The 18,838-nt window shown below is 41.0% G+C and overlaps 1 protein-coding gene across 3 annotated transcripts in view; it reads left to right on the forward strand.

Moving 5' to 3' along the window:
• Window positions 1-18,838, forward strand: part of CHD6 (chromodomain helicase DNA binding protein 6) — a 182,694-nt gene that overhangs the window by 48,620 nt on the left and 115,236 nt on the right. For 2 of the 3 annotated variants that reach the window (XM_019748943.3, XM_074318117.2), the window contains exons 2-3: window positions 861-916; window positions 11,676-12,178. In XM_019748943.3, the coding sequence (XP_019604502.3) occupies window positions 884-916; window positions 11,676-12,178 (536 nt within the window). In that variant the 5' untranslated portion in view covers window positions 861-883. The remainder of the gene's footprint in view (window positions 1-860; window positions 917-11,675; window positions 12,179-18,838) is intronic. The other variant, XM_088789121.1, reaches the window with a different exon arrangement.

The raw sequence follows: 18,838 nt of genomic DNA on the forward strand, positions 1-18,838 counted from the left end.
CTGTATCTGAGGAGGGTGAGAGCTGCAGACCCGAGGCAGTACTTACAAGTTAGTGATTCGTGAGGCCCCCAGGTGCCGGGTTTCTAGAGCAGAGTTCTTTCTGTTCCCAGAATGCCCCAGAGCACATCTAATGCCAGCTGCTGCCCTCTTCTTACTGTGGTGCTCCGATGTTGTTTCTGAGAGCAAAAATTCTCTGGCATCAAAGGCATTGTGGTGGGGTTGGAAATGGGCTTAAGTCCTGGGTAGCATAAAAACCGTCATTTAAAAAGTCATGAAATATTGGAATGGAATTCATTTTGTCAAGTAATATATACATATGATTTAAAACATCAAATAACAGGAGAGCATATGATGAAATGCAGGGGTGACTTGTCTTACCTCACCAACTCCTCTCTCACTTTTTCAAGAGAACTACTTTTAACTCTTTCAGCTCGCTTTTTTATTGTGTATATTTCTATTTCTTGCTTTATCAATTGCAGACATCACTTACTGATTTTCTTCCAGAAGAAATGAGGGCTTAGCTTATTTTCATTCCCTCTCCTCCATTCCTCAGTATAGTCATGCCATTATTTCTGGTTCCTCTTTTAGTTTCATTTGTCGTTTTATATGCCAGCATCTTTTACACTTATTTCATCTACAAAGACAGTATCTTTTTGACTCCACCCCATCTGGAGCAATACATTCGAGTTTGGGACAGGGTTAGGTGGGTCAGGGCTCTCCTTAGGACTTGGGGGGTATGTTCTGTAGGAGTAATCCTTTAGTCTGTGTTTTCCTCATGTGTCACACTTAATCCTGAGATAATCTAAAATATTTTATTTTGGATTTTACCATAATCTTTGCCCTTTTTTTCTGTGTTACAGAAATAAGTATCTTCCTTCAATCGATGATAATGAAAATACAGAAGAAAGAGAAGCAGGTAAGTGATCACATATCTTTTAAGGGAATGCATCCAGCATGCACTGGTGCTTTTTTAACGAGAGGAGATGCTGGCTATTATGGCTCATGTCTTAACTTCTGGTAGTTACCCTGCTTCCCATTCTCCATGTGGTAACTGAGAGCTCTGTTATTAATGACTTAATACTGGGATTTTTACTTACGTTCAGGTCACCTCCACATAGAAACTACATATAGGAATAATGTAATGAAAACTATGAATTGGAATATTATGAAAAATTAGCTGTGCAGAGGAGAAAGTATTCCTCCCCTGGAACAGCTTTCCAAGTTTTTATAAAGAGAGATGCAATCAATTTTTATAGTTTATATATTTATCATTTTGGATATTTGATTATCCAAATATCCAAAATATCCAAATACTTTGGATATTTGATTATCATTTTGGATATTTAATTAAACTTAAAGCGTTCTCATTTATAAAATTCTTATTTATAATGAACCTCGGAATTTCTTCCTAGAGAAAATAGTCAACTAATTAAAAGGATGTTTGGCATTTGCTGTCTTGAAGGAGAGCGGAGTTGGTAAAAACATTTGGCTATGTGACCCATTCTGCCAGAATCTTTTTCCTTAGCTGGTACTCCTATGCTACAGGTGGTTACATATGAAAGGAACCCAGAGACCCCAACCAGTGTGGCTCAAGAAGGTGAGATGGGGAGACCTGCCTCTATTGGAAACAGGCTGTCTCTGGTCGGCTGGTTTTTCTTTTACAGAATTGAATGACAGCCTGGTAACCGAGGAGATCTGTATCCCTTTCCTGCACTGGACCCTTGTGCACATAGGTTGGGTGGGACCAGCTCCTCTCCTCTCCTCTGCTCCTAGGGAGCAATGAACAATCAGATAAAGGGCGACTCAGGGATTCAGTGACAAAGACTACCCTCTGGTCGGTCCCCAGTAGGTAGGTCCTCACGAAACCAAAACAGAACAACCTGTTTGGGGAAATGAATGGACTCGTCTGCTGCCAATTCTTAACAGCAAGAGCAGTGAAGAAATGCTTTCTACATACTGATTTCCTCCTGTCCTGGCCCTGTAGAGTCATCAGCTGGTAGACAAACATTATAGAGAATGCAGTTCCATCTGTCAGGAATTTACCCTATGGATATATTTAGACAGGTGTGCAAAACTGTGTATATAAGGGCTTTCTTTGGTGCTTTGTTTATAATAGCAAAAAGGGAAAAGAATTAACATGTCCGTCAGAAAGGGGGCTATTTAAATTATAGCATAGCCAAGGAGTGGAATATTAGTACGCTGTTGTTACTAAAGAGAACCCCAAACCCTCAAAATAGTCTGCATGTTTAATTTTTAAGACGTTTTTCAAAGTAAGTTTTTATTTCAATTCAAACATTCTTTACCAAACTCACCCCCAAATAAATGCGAGTTTTTTTCACGATTTTACTGGTTCATATTAAGACCTTTGGTATGTCAACCAGCTGGAGGGGTTTTCATTTTAGGCCTCACAGTAAGGTTGATGAGTAGGGCAGGGCTTTTATTTAAAAGTTAATATTAGCTATGGTAGAGGAGCGAGTTAATTAACTGGAGACATTTTCAGGAGGAGTTGGTCCTGCTCTCCATATAGTTCTGGTGATAGCCCATTCTGATGATTGAACCACAAAAAAAGGCAGAGCATGAAGATAGAAAATGACAGTCGTACTAAAGTAGTCCACAGGCTTCAAGACTGAGCATGTGTGCAGAGAGTTCGTTGCCCAACAGAGAGGAGGCCCATGTTCTAGAAGAACTTGGGATTTGATTCAATAGAACGGGATTGAAACTCTACCACTTAGCTTTGTAACTTTGGACAAGTTCAGCCTCATTTTTTATCATTTAAATGCCTCGTAAGGTATTGCTAAAGATTAAATAAGGTAATTCATCAAGTACGTGACATTCAGTAAGTCAGTGGTAAGGAAATCTTTCAGTATAACCATAAAATTAACCATCAAACTTGATCCTTTCTCTTACCACAATTCTAAGGTGTCAGAAGTAGCAGCAAGCAAAACGTCCACTCTTTAAAAACCCTCATTCCCGTGAATTCGTTTTTCCTCTTCTTTGGAGAAAATGGCATGTAAATAATTCTGATCTTGAAAATTTATCATTTCCCATCCAACATCTTAACCAAGGTAAATTAAACTAAGATGACAGATTTTACAAGTTAATCAAAACTCAGTAATAAATAATCATGCTTCTTGTTCACCAGAAAGAGCATAACAGGAGTAAGTATGCCAAGAACAAAAGGTTGAGATTGGCTTTGTATTGCCTAAAGGAGTATTGCGAGAAAAATAGGCTTTAATAAAACATTTCAAAATGAACCACAGGGGTGGGCACTATTATAGTCTTTTATATTAAAAAACAACCTGATTCTAAGTAAGAATATATATATATATATGTATATGTATATATATATGTATATGCATATACATATACGTATACGTATACGTATACGTATATGTATATGTATATGTATATATGAAAATCCCTAAGATGACCAAGTAGTGTTAGATGGAAAAAGTTAGCTAGAAAAATAAAATCTGAACTATAATCATTGAAAACCCATGTAGTCCTACTGATGTATATAGTACAGCTGAAAATACTTCTTTGTAATGGGACACATCCTGATGTTAGTGATGACAAACCTATACTATGGAAATAACTGATTTTTATTCATCCCAGCCCCTTGCTTGGTGCTGAGAGAAGTACAAAACAGGAAACTTGTATGTGCTATATGCTAGGTGGTACGGTCTGCAGGCACGTGTGATCGTTAGGGCTGCGAGGGGTTTGGGCGCACATTTCCATTGTAGAGGAAGGAGCGTTAAGAAGCACAAATGCAGTAGAAATAGGTAATACACATAGAATTAAAACTCGGAGCTATGACCGGGAGGTTAACCCAGACTCGCAGTCATTAGGAGAGAAAACCGAGTAGCATCGCCTCATCTGTCCTCAAGGAGGAGTCGAGGAGGCTCTGGTGACTGGGCTTTCAGAGCAGTGTCAAAGTGGCCATGAAAGACCTAGGACCTGCGACGTCTGTTGCTCACACACAGTCGTGGATGTGACTCTGCAGAATTGTCTTCCTTTGCCTAACTTTGATGCACCCTTGGGAAAACTAGCCCAAAACTAGTGTTGTGAGTATTATGAAAAAAGCACAAGTGCAACAGGGACCTTTCCCGTTTTGATGTGGTTAATAGTTTTCTCATTAACTCACTGTCTGGCCCCTCAGCCCATTCCTTTACTAGTACTATGGTTTTCGGTGAGTTTTGTAAGTTTTTGGAAACTACATGATACTTAGTGACCAAGGATCAAAAGTTCTCCTTTTGTGAGGATAAATGAAATAATGTCCACTGCTAACAAAATGGATCGGGGTGGAGGGGGGGGCATAGGTCTTCTGGTAGCTGCCAAGTCCACGTTTGATGTTCATTCATTAACCCTCATCTTGGGTCCCTTCTGGTGAAGTTGAAAAGTCTTAGAAATTACTTATATAATCTTGTATGTTACACTAAGTTGTTTATTCGCTCATTCTGATCTGGGGCACAAATGGATTTATGAAGAAATGGATAGAAGAGGAAAAGTTAACGAATTGAAAGTTGCCTGGGGCAAGGTTATGGAAATACAGTGGTATTGGGAAAGGGATGATGGAAATAAAGTAGAGGTGGTTAGAGCGTCTTGCTAATTATTTCTAAGTTTGCTCTATCTGGAACATAGAGGCAGTATCATGAAGTGGTCAAGAGCAGCAGCCCTTGTAACCAGGAGCCAAACCTGGATTCACACTTAGCTCTGTTGCTTACTAGCTGTGTGACTTTGGGTGAGTTAGTCAACATCTCCGAGCTTCTGCTCTATACAGCCGAGTCATAATTAGAACCAAACACACCTGCCTTCTCTTAGAGTTGTTTTGATGACAAAGTCCTTTTTTTTTTTTTAATTTATGGGGGTGACAATTGTTAGTAAAATTACATAGATTTCAGGGGTACAATTCTGTATTACGTATTGTGTGTTCACCATCCAGAGTCAGTTCTCCTTCCATCACCATATATTTGATACAAAGTCCATTTTTAAAACTCAGTACACTGCCTAATACTTAGTCCTTAATAAAGTCAGCCATTATTATTATTATAATTATCATCACAGACATCTGTTTTGTCTTTTAAAATATCAGAACAATTTTGAGTACTTGAGTAGTTGTGACTAAAAGGTTAAGACACATAAAAAGAACCATTCCCCCATCCATGTATATACAGTATTTCTAATTCCAGGCCAGGGTCTTGCTGGGCCTTTGTAATTGCCAATGGTATGGACAAGGGTTGGCATGAGTTCTGGGCTCAGGGGCTCTGGTGGCCCAAGAATATAGTAGAATTGGCCAGAAATAAAGTAGGTGGGCCAGAAATAAAGAGGTAGGAAGTAGTCTATATGTGTTGAGCATTTACTTGGCCTAGAAGTTACCACAAAAAACTTATGGAAGAGGTCTCTTCCTGGCCTTGGTTGGTGGAACAAACATCATTTCACTTTGGCAGATTAAGAAATTGAATCACTTTGAGGTTTTGGTTTGGCCAAAGCCATAGTTGTTTGGAAATAAAACTCATAGTTTCTAAAAACAACACAGGCACTTACTAAATAATATTTTCCCTCTGTCCTCCTAACTCCTCTGTGTCCGCATCTAAATTATGTAATCTGCCTTCCCCCAGTTTTTGTTACTGCCTGGAATGAACAAATCTTAGGTTGTCTTTGCCTATAGATTTAGAGACATCAAATTTCTAAGACTCTTGAAACATCATAAGAAAAGAAACACACCACCACTCCACCCCTCCACCCCCATACCCCCTTTTTCAATGCAAAAATATGAAAATAGAGGTGGGGAGTAGAAAGGACAGATTCAAGGACTTGGAGGTGGAGGGGTTTTGCAAAAATTCCATTTCCAGATCTGTTGATTACTCTTTAGTCCTACCTTACCTGCTTCTCAGCAGCATTTGACACAGCTGGGATCATTCTGTCTTGAAGTGCTCAGGCTTCTGTGATACCACACTCTCTTACGTATTTTCCCCCACCCGTGTCACTGGCTTGCCTGCTCCCTCTCACTCTTCGCTGTATGTTCTTTTTCTCAGGGACCCTTAAATATTAGTATTTCTTGGGTTTTGGTCCTGTTTTCTTTCTTTATAGGTGTTTAATTTATTCTTATAGAAATTTCTCTTGGAAAGTATATCCAAGAACCTACTAGACACCTTTACGTGACTTATCTTTAGATACCTGAAACTGAACTCTCCTCCTGGTTCTAAGCCACTGGGACTCAGTGAGAAGCCACATCAGGATCAAAATACCTGCTTTCCCACCCAAAACCCAAAGCACAGGACTCCTGGGAAAAGATGGATTGGGTATACTAAATGCAGGGGCAAAAAAAAGCAGAGAGAGAGGACACACATACAAACACCGCTGTACAGACGTCCCTTGTTTCTACCCTTCTTCAGATTGGTGTTGCTCACTCAGCACAAATGTATTTGCCAAATAAATGAGCCCCAGTTAAACAGTATAATAAAAGCAAGGGCATTTGGGGTTTTCTGCCATTAGCATATTCTGTAGTCAGGTAACTGTAAGAAACATTCTTTCAGAAGAAAGTGAAGGTGAAGAAATGAAGTCAATCCTATTTTTAATTGGAAAATAACTTTTGCCACCTGAAATGTTTTCCACAAACTGACTCATTAATAGTAGCAATTGATTCTTATTTTCTCTTTTCACTTTTATTATTTGGACTTGAATAAAAAGACTGAAGTTCTCAAATTTAGATAAGCTTTTCTATTCCTTTTTATGTTTACCTAATATCTTGATTTCAAGTTAAGTCCAAACATAGAACGTTTTTATCTCCCTGCGGGAGAAGATGAAGACAGACGCAGCCCTGCAGCAGAGCTGGCTGGGCCTTGCTCACTACCTGGTGAAGGTGCCAGGATGGAAGGGGCGGGGCTTTGCGGCCCAGGTGCAAAGTGCTCGCTTTGCTCTGCGCTGTCACGTGTAATCGCAGTGCCAGTGCCTCTCATATTCTGCCTTGATTCCGAATCCTGATGATTTGGAGGAGCAGGAATTTTCAGGCAAAACAATTTTTCCTGTTTATTATGAAAATCTTTAAATTTTTTCTATTACATATATGTAAAATGTTTTCCATTACAAATATCATGAAAGTAATACATTTTCATTATTGAAAATTTAGATATCTGTGTGAAAGTCAAACCACCAAATGTGCACAGCCTCAAATGATTGCTGTTAACATTCTGTTCATTTTCTTCCATTATTTTTTCTATGCACAGGTATTTGTTGTCATTTTTGTTTACGTGTACAATTTTATACACTTTTTTCTTTTTCAAATGGAAAATAGTCATTTCATCCAATAACCATCTGATTGAGTTTTACTGTAAGCCACAAATAGGGGAACACTTCCTCATGAAGCTTACATTCTAGTCATGGGAGACAGATAAAAACAAATAAATAAGAACTTTCAGAAAGTTATAAAAAAGGAAGTGAAAGTTGCCCACAGGTTTTTCACCCAGACATAATGATGATTAATATTCGTATGTGTCCTAAATCTGTTTTTAAAAGTTAATGTTGATATAGCATTTAAAAGAACCAAAAATGGGATTACATGATAGGTTTTTTTTGGGGGGTTGTTTTTTTTCACTTTCGAACATATTGTGGACTTTTTACAATGTCAACTAAAACTTTGTGTGATAATGTAATGTCTGCATAGTATTATTCCATATGATGTGCTATTTAAGCATTTTCCTAAAGATTGACAATAAGTTATTTATAGTTTTTTTCTCTATTAACAATTCTGTATCAGATATTCTTATATATAAAATCTTTGAGAACCTAAATGTTCCTTTAATTTGTGTTCTAAAAGAGGAATTGCTTCATTTGAAACACATATCCACAATTAAAATTTTAGTATTGTTGCCGTGCTCCCCTGCGAAAAGGCTTTTAATTGATGTTCCTGCCAGCGGCGTATGAGAGGACCATTTTTGGCATGTTCTTACATTGGATTTTAAAAAGTTGAGATATAATCCACATACCGTAAACATATTTAAAGTGAGCAATTCAGTGGTTTTTAGCGTAATTCACAAGATGGTATAAAGATCACCATTATCTGATTCCAGAATTTTTTCATCACCTCCAAAAGAAACCTTATACCCATTAGCAGATGCTTTCCATTCCCTCTGCTCTCAGCCCCACACAACCCCTATCCTACTTTCTGCCTCTATGGATTTGATTATGCTGGACATTTCATATAAATGGTATCACAATATGTGGTCTTTTGTGTCTGGCTTCTTTCACTTAGCATAATGTTTTCAAGGTTTGTCCATGTTGTAGCATGGATGGTTTTCTTAATTTGAGTCTTTTGACTTTGAAGTACTTGAGTGATTCTTAGGGAGATGACCCAGGTTTGTCCTTCGACCTCTGTTTGAAAAGCATTGACCTAGGACATATCTTTCTGTTAGTTCTTAAATCCTTTACAACTGACCCGAATCTGTTTCATCTAGATTCAAATCTTTAAGAGTCTTCCCCAGCAATATTGTAGATGGATAATTTTGAATCAGAGAAATGGGTTTTATTACTAGCAGTGCAGTTTATGAGCTAGCATTGTTGCATGTTTTATCAGCCAGCCTCTCTCCATTTCATCCTTGTATTTCTAGATACTTGTCTCAATTTAAATTGTCAATGTCATATCAAATATTGTTGGTACCATAGTCCATCGTCTCCAGTCTGTTCCTTTTAGGGCCATTTTCAAAGTGATGAATTAATGTCCTTCATGGTAGAATCTGAAACAAAGACTTTATTTAGGCTCTTTGCTTCTTCCCCCACTGACTTTGAGACACATGGAAGAAATATTTTTAATCCTCAGCAGATATCTTTTCCAAACTCCCAGCAAGGTGCCTTAAAAATAAAAAAGGAAAACATTTCTGGTGGATTATTGACATTCAAGATTATAATTTTATATTTTTTATTAATAATATCTGCGTTTTGGGATACTTCCCCCTTTTCAACATTGACTGATTATGCTGCATTTCGTGGGTCCCAGCTCTGCCACTCTCTAGGACTCTAAGCTTGACACATGGCTCCATCTCTCTGAACTGATGACCTTATCTATAAAATGAGGCGTTAGAGTAGACGACTGATTCTTGGGAGTGGAATTGCTGGGACATCAGGTAGGTATGTGTGGGAAAAGAACCACCTGACCTTTTCCCAAAGTGGTTGTATACGCCGTCACAATTAACTTTTCTAACCAGGTCTAATCATGCTGGTCTGGTGGCCCAGGGATCGTTATGGTTACCTGGGATGACATAAAATGCTCCATGCAATGAGCATTAGCTTTTGGCCAGAGGATTCAGAGCCAAGCTCCTCTCTCACTAGCTCTGTGGCCTTGGGCACATCACTTAACAGAATTAATCTTCCATTTTCCCATATACAAAATAGGCCTCTTCGTACTAACTTTGTAGGATTGTTGTAAAGATTAGATATCAGGAAACATGCTTCAAACGATTCCAAACATATCCATATGATATGTGTCCAATAAATGTTAGCTGCTGCTATGGTTGTTGCCTAATGATTGAATGTCCAGTTAACTCCATCTGCCTTAGCTTCTTCGGAGAGCCACCTCCTTCAGAAGAGAGGTCTGGACATGAGGTGTGAGTTGGTGAGAGGGTCCCGCTTTCACTTACAGAGAGCTGCCTTGGTGGGATTAAGTCTTTAATGTGTTGTCTTTGAAAGCCTCTTTAATAAACAAACCTGCATCTCTTGCTTTTTTAGTATGTCCACCCTTGCATGCTAAGCAAAAAGTTCTTCCCTGAGGGCCAAGTGTCCTTGGCACAGAACTCAGTTATATGCCAGGGATGGATGGCTTTGTACTCACAGGATCCGAGCTTAACTGGGTACCTGTTACTGCACTGTTGGGTGTCTTGTGGCCTTGGATTTTTTTCTTATTGTGGCAAAAAAATACATAAAATTTACCATCTTAAGCATTTTCTTGTGTTTGATTTTAAATTCCTTTAAGGTTTCTTAGTTCCTCCTTTTCGAAAACTATCTCAAGTACTGAGTCAGCAGTGAGGTAGTCAAACTGAATTGTTTTCCTCCTTTTTTTTTTTTTTTAAGTATTGAGTCCTGCCAGAATGAGCAGTTTCCTCTGGATTTAGGCTTGTTTCATAACTGAGGCTGGACTTCAGTTATGATAAAGATCCAAGAAAATTCTTGTCTTTCTTCTTTTTCCCCTGGGATTCTCAGTGTTATGTTTGGGAGTATGAGACAAGGGAAGGGAGCTGGAAAAAACAGGAGGGGAAATACACAGCTGAATTTTGCACTCTCCATCACTCCCAGTGTGAGCCAGGAAGTCTGAGCACAGATTGGGTAACGAGAACACTGGCAGCAAACCACACCACCTGGGCGAGTGTCTGTGCCCTTTTGCACAAGCCAGGCCTCTTGGTAGGAGAGCAGGCAACTCACAAATGGTGCTGTTAGTAAGCTACCACCCAAAGATGATTTGTAGCCCTCTTCCTGGAAAGCCTGCTTATGCCTCCCAGGCTCTTTAAGTTATTAATCTGTTCCTGACCCAAAACAAGTGACTTATTTGGATTATTACAGGAGAGCGTGTTATTCGCTGAAACTAGCTTCCACGTTACCCGATTATTGCCAACCTTAACTTGGTTTTGAAATGACAAATGTACTTTGTCACAGCAGACCTGAAAGTATGACATGTAACTTAAACGCTTCCAAAGGGATGTTTCCTTAAAAGTGGTGACTTTAGGAGGCTGGACCGTTATTCAATGGTGCTCAAAACTAGCTTTGAAACTTCCCTTTTAGGGTTGCCTTCAGTACCTGTAACAGTCTTTCTAATGGCGTCAATCATAATAAAGCTTCCTCCTATACGGGTGGTGGGTGTTTTGCAAGTGGCCAAAGGTTGTTTGCTGCTGTGTCTGGTGAATAAGTTAGATGATCATACAGAAGAACATTATTTTTAGTTAAAAATAAAAATTTTGAATGACCCAGATTTTCTTGTTGAAAATCAAACCAGCTGAATGTTGATGCTGCTTGATATGTGAGAGCTAAGATTTGGGGGGAAAGCAACATACTGAGTTGGACCGTGCGACCTGATCACCCAGTGATCATCACCTTTAGTCATGACCGCCTTGAAACAGAACTTTTGTGAGTTAGCGTGATACCCGTAAATGCTACTCTGGGTCAGAACAGTGTGCCTAGGATTTTATGTCTGCTAGTGGCACCTGAAGGTATTTTATGGGAGATTGTTGTTACCTGTTCTAGACATGGCCCTTAAAAGGTGTTTCCGATTTCTTCACGTAACATGGAAAATCCTTCAGGCTTTTTTAAACATGTATTTCTTACATAATATGCTAACAACTTGGGATAGTTCTACCAGGGCAAAGGCTAACACAAACACTGTGTGTCCTGTTTGCCACCATCTCCCCAAGGCCTAGGCCAGGAGGAACTACTGTGTTTCCTCGAAAATAAGACCCGGTCTTATATTCATTTTGGCTCCAAAAGGTGCATTAGGGCTTATGTTCAGGGGATGTCATCCTGAAAAGTCACGCTAGGGCTTATTTTCCAGTTAGGTCTTATTTTCGGGGAAACACGGTAACACATAGTAGGAGCTCTGTAAATGCTGACTAAAGCCATGCGTTCAGAGTTACTAACGCGCTTTGTATGAAGCATGCAGGGGAAGAGTAATTTTCTTGTTTCTCTCTTTTTTACAGTTGTCACACTTAAAAGTTCTGAATCACTCCCCAATGTCTGATGCCTCTGTCAATTTTGACTACAAATCTCCCTCCCCGTTTGACCGCAGCTCCGATCAGGAAGAGAAAATTGAAGATGTTGCCAGTCACCGTCTGCCCCAGAAGGACCTGCACGCTGCTGAAGAGGAAGCTGAGACGCTTTTTCCTAGGAAAATGACATCCCATAATGGGATGGAGGACAGTGGGGGAGGAGGCACTGGTGTGAAGAAGAAACGGAAGAAAAAGGATCCAGGAGAGCAGGAGGGGGCAGCGAAGGGAAGCAAGGACAGGGAACCCAAGCCAAAGAGGAAGCGAGAACCCAGGGAGCCCAAGCGGCCCCGGGAGCCCAGGAGGGCCAAGGAGCCCAAGCCGAAGGATGGAGCAAAGAAAGTGCGGAAGCCCCGCGAGGCCTCCGGCACCAAGGAGGCCAAAGAGAAGAGGAGCGGCGCCGACTCTGCTGCCAGGACGAAGTCCAAGAAGGCCAGGTACGTCCTTTCTCCCGCCCTGAACACTTGGCTCCGTCTCCCCGGAGCAGTTTGCCTTTGGCCTTCCTCCAGACCCTGGACAGGGCTTTGCTACTTTCAGCCAAAATGAGCCGCTTTCTGACCTCCTAATGAGAGAGAGAACCTTGTAGCACTGGCCCTGCAGTTTCTTCCATTTCTTTTGCGTTTGGGATATTAGCACGCACCAGATGTAAGGGAAGGGACGTACAGGTGTGATGCCGGAGGGCAGTGGTCGTGTGGGAACAGCAGCGGTGGAGAGAGGCAGAGGTGGGTGCCCAGCCCGGGGCATCCACCGTGTGGGCGGTCTGGGCGAGCCGAGCGTGTGCGCAGACTCCGGGCAGAAAAGGGCTGCCTCGCTTCCCCAGGCTGCCAGCTCTCCAGGGCACGGCGTGCCTGGACTTTTCTCTCACTCGGTCATTAGCACAGTGCGTGACACATCAGCAGGTGCTCAGGGAATGTTGAGCCAGTGAGACCAGAGGAGACCGCAGTGCTTGTAGCCGGCGATCGGAGGACGTGGGTCCGGATTCAGGGCGGAGGGTGACACCTGGCTGTAGATCCGGTCGGCAGCCAAATGCGCTCTTCATTCAAGCAATTCGGCATTTGTCATCTGTACCCAAAAGTAATGGTTTACGTTGGTCTCTAAGTTCTTGATGCAGAACATTCTGTTTGAACTTTGTGAGGCCATAGAAGACAAAAAATACGTAACTTCTAGATATTTAAGAGGAATTTAAGTTTCTAAAATCTAAGTGCAGAGGCAGAATACAGACCAGGGGCACCCATGAAAATGCAGAGATCCATGTGAATGCCGATGGAACAGAAAGTAATGAGTCCATCAGGCCTGTATGGGTCCAGGCATGGAGGAAGAAGTCAGTTTTGAAGAGAGAAAACATTTTAGGTGGTGTCTGCTGTGATTCGGAATTTACTACTATGTGGTTCAGTTCATTTTCAGAAGGATGGTTGGGAGCAGATGGATAATTTCATAATCGAAGTTAAAAATGCCTTATAATATTCATTCCCTTCTGCCTGGCAGGTGATTTCATCTTTCGTCTGTCATAGAGGCTTGCGTGGGATCCTAGGAATGTGGGACCTAAAATACCTTACAGAAGGTGGAGAGAGATAGGTAGATTCAAGCTACTGGCTAATGAGAAACTCATGGGCTAGGTTTCTCAGTAAGTATACCCTGATCGCTGATGTGTGTAGGGGGTGGCAGAGTGAGTTTCTGTCTTCTGCCAATAGCTTTCATCTTCAGATTACTTTGGAGAAGCTGAAGTGGTTCTTCAGGGTAATAGCATGTGTGAAGGAGAATCTGACGTGAACTAATGGAGTGACTTATTTTGGTTATTACAGAAAACAAAGAGGAATCCTCAAGGATAATGTTTAGAATTGGGGCGATTAGAGGAGAGTTTCACAGCTCTAACGGGGAGTTTGGTTTGTGTGTAGAAGGCAGTAGGTGTCAGAGCTCACTTTAGCCACTTTTCTGGTGCTTATGATTTTCTTCTCTTTCTTAAAAGGAATTCACATTTGCTTTGTGTGGGATCTGAAACAAGGTGGTGAGTATATAGACATTGCCGTAAAGTCCATTTTGGGGCAATGAGGAGGCATTTCACAAAACAGGTAGGGTGTCACATGCATGGGTAGCAACACTGAGGGAACCTGATTTGGATCTGACTAGTCTGTGTAAAATTAGTTGAAGTGCTTTGTAGTGTTTCCAGTGTGCTAACTTAGTAGAACCTCTTGAGGTTTAGAAATCCAGAAGACCCTCTTTGAGGGGATGCTGACAGATAGATAGGACTGGTTATCTCTAGAAATGTGGCCAAGTTACAGTATGAGGCAGCTTTCTCTCTCTCGATTTTGGGACTACGTATGTAAGGTTGAATTCTACAGTGTAGCCAAGATAGGATTCTGAACTGGTGAGCCTTTATGTGTTTGTAAAATTGCTTTGGTTCCTTTAATTAATGACCGCACTGGTCAGCAGAAGCAGTTTTAGTTATAACAGGATGACATTAATTGATACAAAAATATATGTTGGTAATTAAGTCTCAGTTTTTTGTGCTCTTTGATTTACTCTCTTGCAGATTGGCTCAAGTACATGTTTTGATGTGAGCAGTTATTGATTAGCCCCTGGGTAATACTTGATGGTTACAAATGATTCACTGACTGCTTGCATTATTGTAGGAGCTCCACAAATTGATTTAAGGGCTTCCAGTCTTTTCCTCTTTCAGTCCATCTTGCCAGCTGCCACCTGGCTAATCTTTCTGAAGCACTGCTGTTATTTATGTTTATAGTTGGTAGTGGTGGTAATCAAACCCTCTCTTCATTCAAATCAGTTGGGAAATAATCAACAGAGATGGAGATGCAATTATCAGCTTTATTATTGATAAGCTGGATTGTAGAACTGCCTTTGGCTTGTGACCGGAATCAGGCTTCTTGTTAGTTACTCCCTCTGTCGAGTTTATCCATCAGAACTGCAGGCACGTACATCCCTGAGCAAAGAGGAGAGGATGCTGAGTCATATATGCTCCATTCCTTTTCCCAATCTCACCCGGCTGGTAGATACCCAATCAGAGAAGTGAGAGGAATTTGAAGAAAGGCGGAAAATAGGTTTCTGACGTTGTTCCCTCCTTAGGAGTAAAACATGATTTTCCTCTTGAGAACATGGGTACAGGGAAATGCGATTCCCTCTAACAGTTGATGCTCTTAGAAACTTCTCATTGTTCCTGCTGCCTCCAGGACAAAAGCCAGGCTCTTTCTCTGTTACTTAGACCGCCTGGGTCTGACCTCTCACGGCCTTCCCGCCTCTGACAACAGACCTCACCAGCGAGCTCTCACTGGCCCGTAAAGGTACTCGACGCCGTTCTCCTTTGGACTGCTCTTGCTCTTTTCTCCCAGCCTTATGCCTTTGTCCTTCTCCCAGTCTCCCAAGCCCTCTCTGTTCTTCAGGTCTGAGTGAGAGTCCCAGTTCCTCCATAGACTTTCTCCAAACCGGTGTGCTAGCTCATCCCCTCTGGACTTCCCAAATACTTGCAGCCTCACTTCGCATTATAAATCAGAGACTTTCACACCTGGGAAGACTAAAGGAGATTTGATCCAACCAACCCTGTTGTACTGCAGCCAGGGAAATGGAGACCCACAGAGCCATGACTTGTTTACAAGAGTGTGTCATAAACTCTGACTTCCTAATTCCCAGTCCTGTACACTTCCCTCTGCAATAGGCTACTTCTCAAACATACATACACTTGTTTTCATGTACATATGGCTTGTCTCCTCAACAAAAGGTGAGTGCCTGAGTTCAGGACCACCATATCTCCGGGGATTGGTCAGGTTATTGGATACATAGGAGGAATATATATGTAATATATATGTTAATTTATACATGTAATTTATCTTATATAAATAATATATAATTAATATGTAAAATAAAATTTAGTTTATATGTATATAGAAGGTGCCAAAAAAAAGTATACACATTTTAAGAAAGGAAAATTGTATTAAAATTGTAATACTCAGTATATACCGATAACAAAAGATGACTACAAGTCACGTTTGACTTCTGCAGTTACAAGAGGTGCTCAAAGTGGTTACCATCAGTGTCCAGACACTTCTGATGACGGCGAACTACTGCTTGAGCAACGTTGACTACAGTGTCCACTTGTATACATGTTTTGACACCCCCAGTATATATATGTTTTTATATATTATAATATATAATTTATATATTAAGTACATATTATATATATATATATATATAATTTGTTTTCCTGAAATAATGAACAGAGAGAGCTCTTCTCCCTGAAAATAAGACTCATGTAGATATCGTATAACTCCCATTTTAAGTAACAGTACGTGATGTCTCCATTTTATAATTAAAGAAATGAAAATCTCTTTTCTTAAGATTTTTATTAAAATATAGCTAATATACAATATTATATTAGTTTAAGATGTACACAATAGTTCTTCAATGTTTATATACCTAAAGAAGTGACCACCATAAGTCCAGCAACCATCTGACACGGTACCAGGCTATCACAATATTATTGACTATATTCCCCATGCTGCACATTACGTCCCCATGACTTACTTGTTTTATACCTGGAAATTTGAACCTCTTATTCTCATTCATCTTTCCCCCTCCTTTTTAATTTTTGAATTATAGTTGACATTCAATATAATTTTATATTTCAGGTGTACAGCATAGTGGTTAGACATTTATATTATATATAATTTTTTTAAATTAAAGTTTATTGGGGTGACATTTGTTAGTAAAGTTACATAGATTTCAGGTGTACAATTCTGTATTACATCATCTATAAATCCCATTGTGTGTTCACCACCCAGAGTCAGTTCTCCTTCCATCACCATATATTTGATCCCCCTTACCCTCATCTCCCACCCCCCACCCCCCTTACCCTCTGGTAACCACTAAACTATTGTCTGTGTCTATGAGTTTTTGTTTCTCCGTTGTTTGTCTTGTTTTTTTTTTGTTTTTTGTTTATAGACCATATATCAGTGAAGAAATGAAAATCTTAAAGGTAACTCGTCCAAGGCACAAAGCTAATCCTGAGCTGCACTGTCAGGATTTGACTCCAGGCTCACCTGACTGTAAAACCCACTTTTTTCTCCCACAGCTTTGTGCCTCCTTATGCCTTGCTAGGGAAAGTCAGGAATGGAAAATGAGGGTGGGGGAAGATTCCAGTTTAAGAGAAATTGGTTTTTTATTTGTGGGAAACGGCCCCTCTTCTGTAGGATTTCCTTTTGCATATGTTTGCACCCTCCACAGTATTCTCTTAAGGACCAGGAGGCTCCAACTTTTTCCTGTGCTGTATCTGCATTTGAGGCAGCAAATAGATAATCGAACGTGTTTCTTCTCCTAAATAGGTGATAGAGTCTCGCACATTTTCCTTTTCAAGGATGGTATTAATAGTGATAAATATTCATTTACTGTGTAAGGGATAGAAGTCCAAAATGCCCAAGTGGGAGAAGCCTTTTTTAAGAAACCTACCCTCTTTCCTTTTCTTTCAGATTATCTTGGAGTATGAACTTATTTCATTCCTTTATTGTCCTAAACATAAGAAAGGAAGCTCCTCCAGGATGCTAAGTTGGGCTCTGTCATTTCCCCAACTCTGAAATTTACAAGTTCACTTAGCATAGCTTATTTGTTTTTACTGTTTACTTTTTCACAAAGAGGATCGGGCCATCGGCCTCACAAGACATACACAGGTGTACTTGTGTGTACATGCAAACTGACCTATACATATGTAGGCACAAGTGCTCATCTAATGTTGATAAGGGCTTTGGGAAAATGCTTTGCTGTTAAAAAAGCACCGTGCCAGTTCCTCAGGGAAGCCAGATTTTTACCTGCTGAGAAAAAAATTTCTCACCAAGGAGCATTATGTGATATAATGGATATTGTCCTCAACAATAGTTGTTGGATCTTAGGTGCCTATGAATTTTGTATTTCTCTTTCCTGAAATGGCCTTTAGTAAAAGTCAGCCTCACGGCGCTAAAGCACGGCTCACTGAGCAGGAAAGAGGACCCATTCCAGTGTGTGAGTGAGGCTGCCTGGTGCTTACTCATGTGTAGGGAGTACCTAGGAGTAGGTGGACAGCCCTTCCGGTTGCACGCTCTTCAGCCGGGGGCGGAGCGATTCTCTGAACTGGAGCTTGCCTTTGGAAACGGGAGTCTTGAGCGTTGGTGTTCATATTGTCCGTTGAGGGCAGAGTAGAAGCTTTGGTACGTGTGCACACGTCAGAATGGTTTCTAGTCTCTCTCCAAAGTCAGGAAGTTAATCAGTGTGCTGGCCCAGTTGGAGGCCTGTGTACCTCCATCTCTGGCTCCCGGACTTTGCTGTGCCTAAGGAATCACCTGGACAGCTTGTTAGGGAAGTAGATTGATTCCCTGACCATTTGCCCAGGGAATGATTTATTACGTCTTGGGCAGAGCCCAGGAACCTGCACTTGCAAAGGCTGCCAGATATTTAGAGTGTAGCTGGTTCTTAGACCATCCTTTGAGAAGCGGATGAAAGATCCCAGCAAATGGAGCATATTTACGTTTTTATGTTTAACATCTGCTAGCAATGAAACACCAAAAAGAGGAAAAGAAATGAATGGTGTGATTAGCCTGTGAAATAATAAGAAACGTATGTATTGGTCTCTGCCCCAGGTGACTGGTACGAAACTCCTGAAACCTTGTAAATTCCAAAGTGATGAGGGCACGAGGCGCATCTCTTGTTCTAATGTTTGGTCTTTGACCCCATCCCTGACACAAGGCTCCTAAAACCCTTGTCATTCCCTAAGTGTACGAGCCCTGGGAGCGTCTCTTGTTCTACGAGGCCACTCTGGGCGGGCTCCTGGGTGGGGGCTGGTCACAAGGGAGACCAAGCGGGATTAGCAGCTTGGAGTTTTCAGAGAGGAAGAGAGGAGAGGGGGCCAGAAACAGAGCTGTGAGTTGATCACGCCTACGTGAGGAAGCCTCCGTAAAATCCCAGTAGTGGGGGTTTGGAGAACTTCCAGGTTGGTGAACGTGTCCACATGCCGGGAGGGTGGTACACCCAACTCCACAGGGGCAGAAGCTTCTGTGCTCCAGACCTCTCCCCCGTTTATCTCTTCATCTGGCTGTTCATCTGTATCCTTGGTAATAACCTTT

This window comes from Rhinolophus sinicus, chromosome 13 (genome assembly GCF_057876585.1).
Source record: "Rhinolophus sinicus isolate RSI-liver-muscle chromosome 13, RSI-T2T, whole genome shotgun sequence".
In the NCBI taxonomy this organism is placed as follows: Eukaryota; Metazoa; Chordata; class Mammalia; order Chiroptera; family Rhinolophidae; genus Rhinolophus; species Rhinolophus sinicus.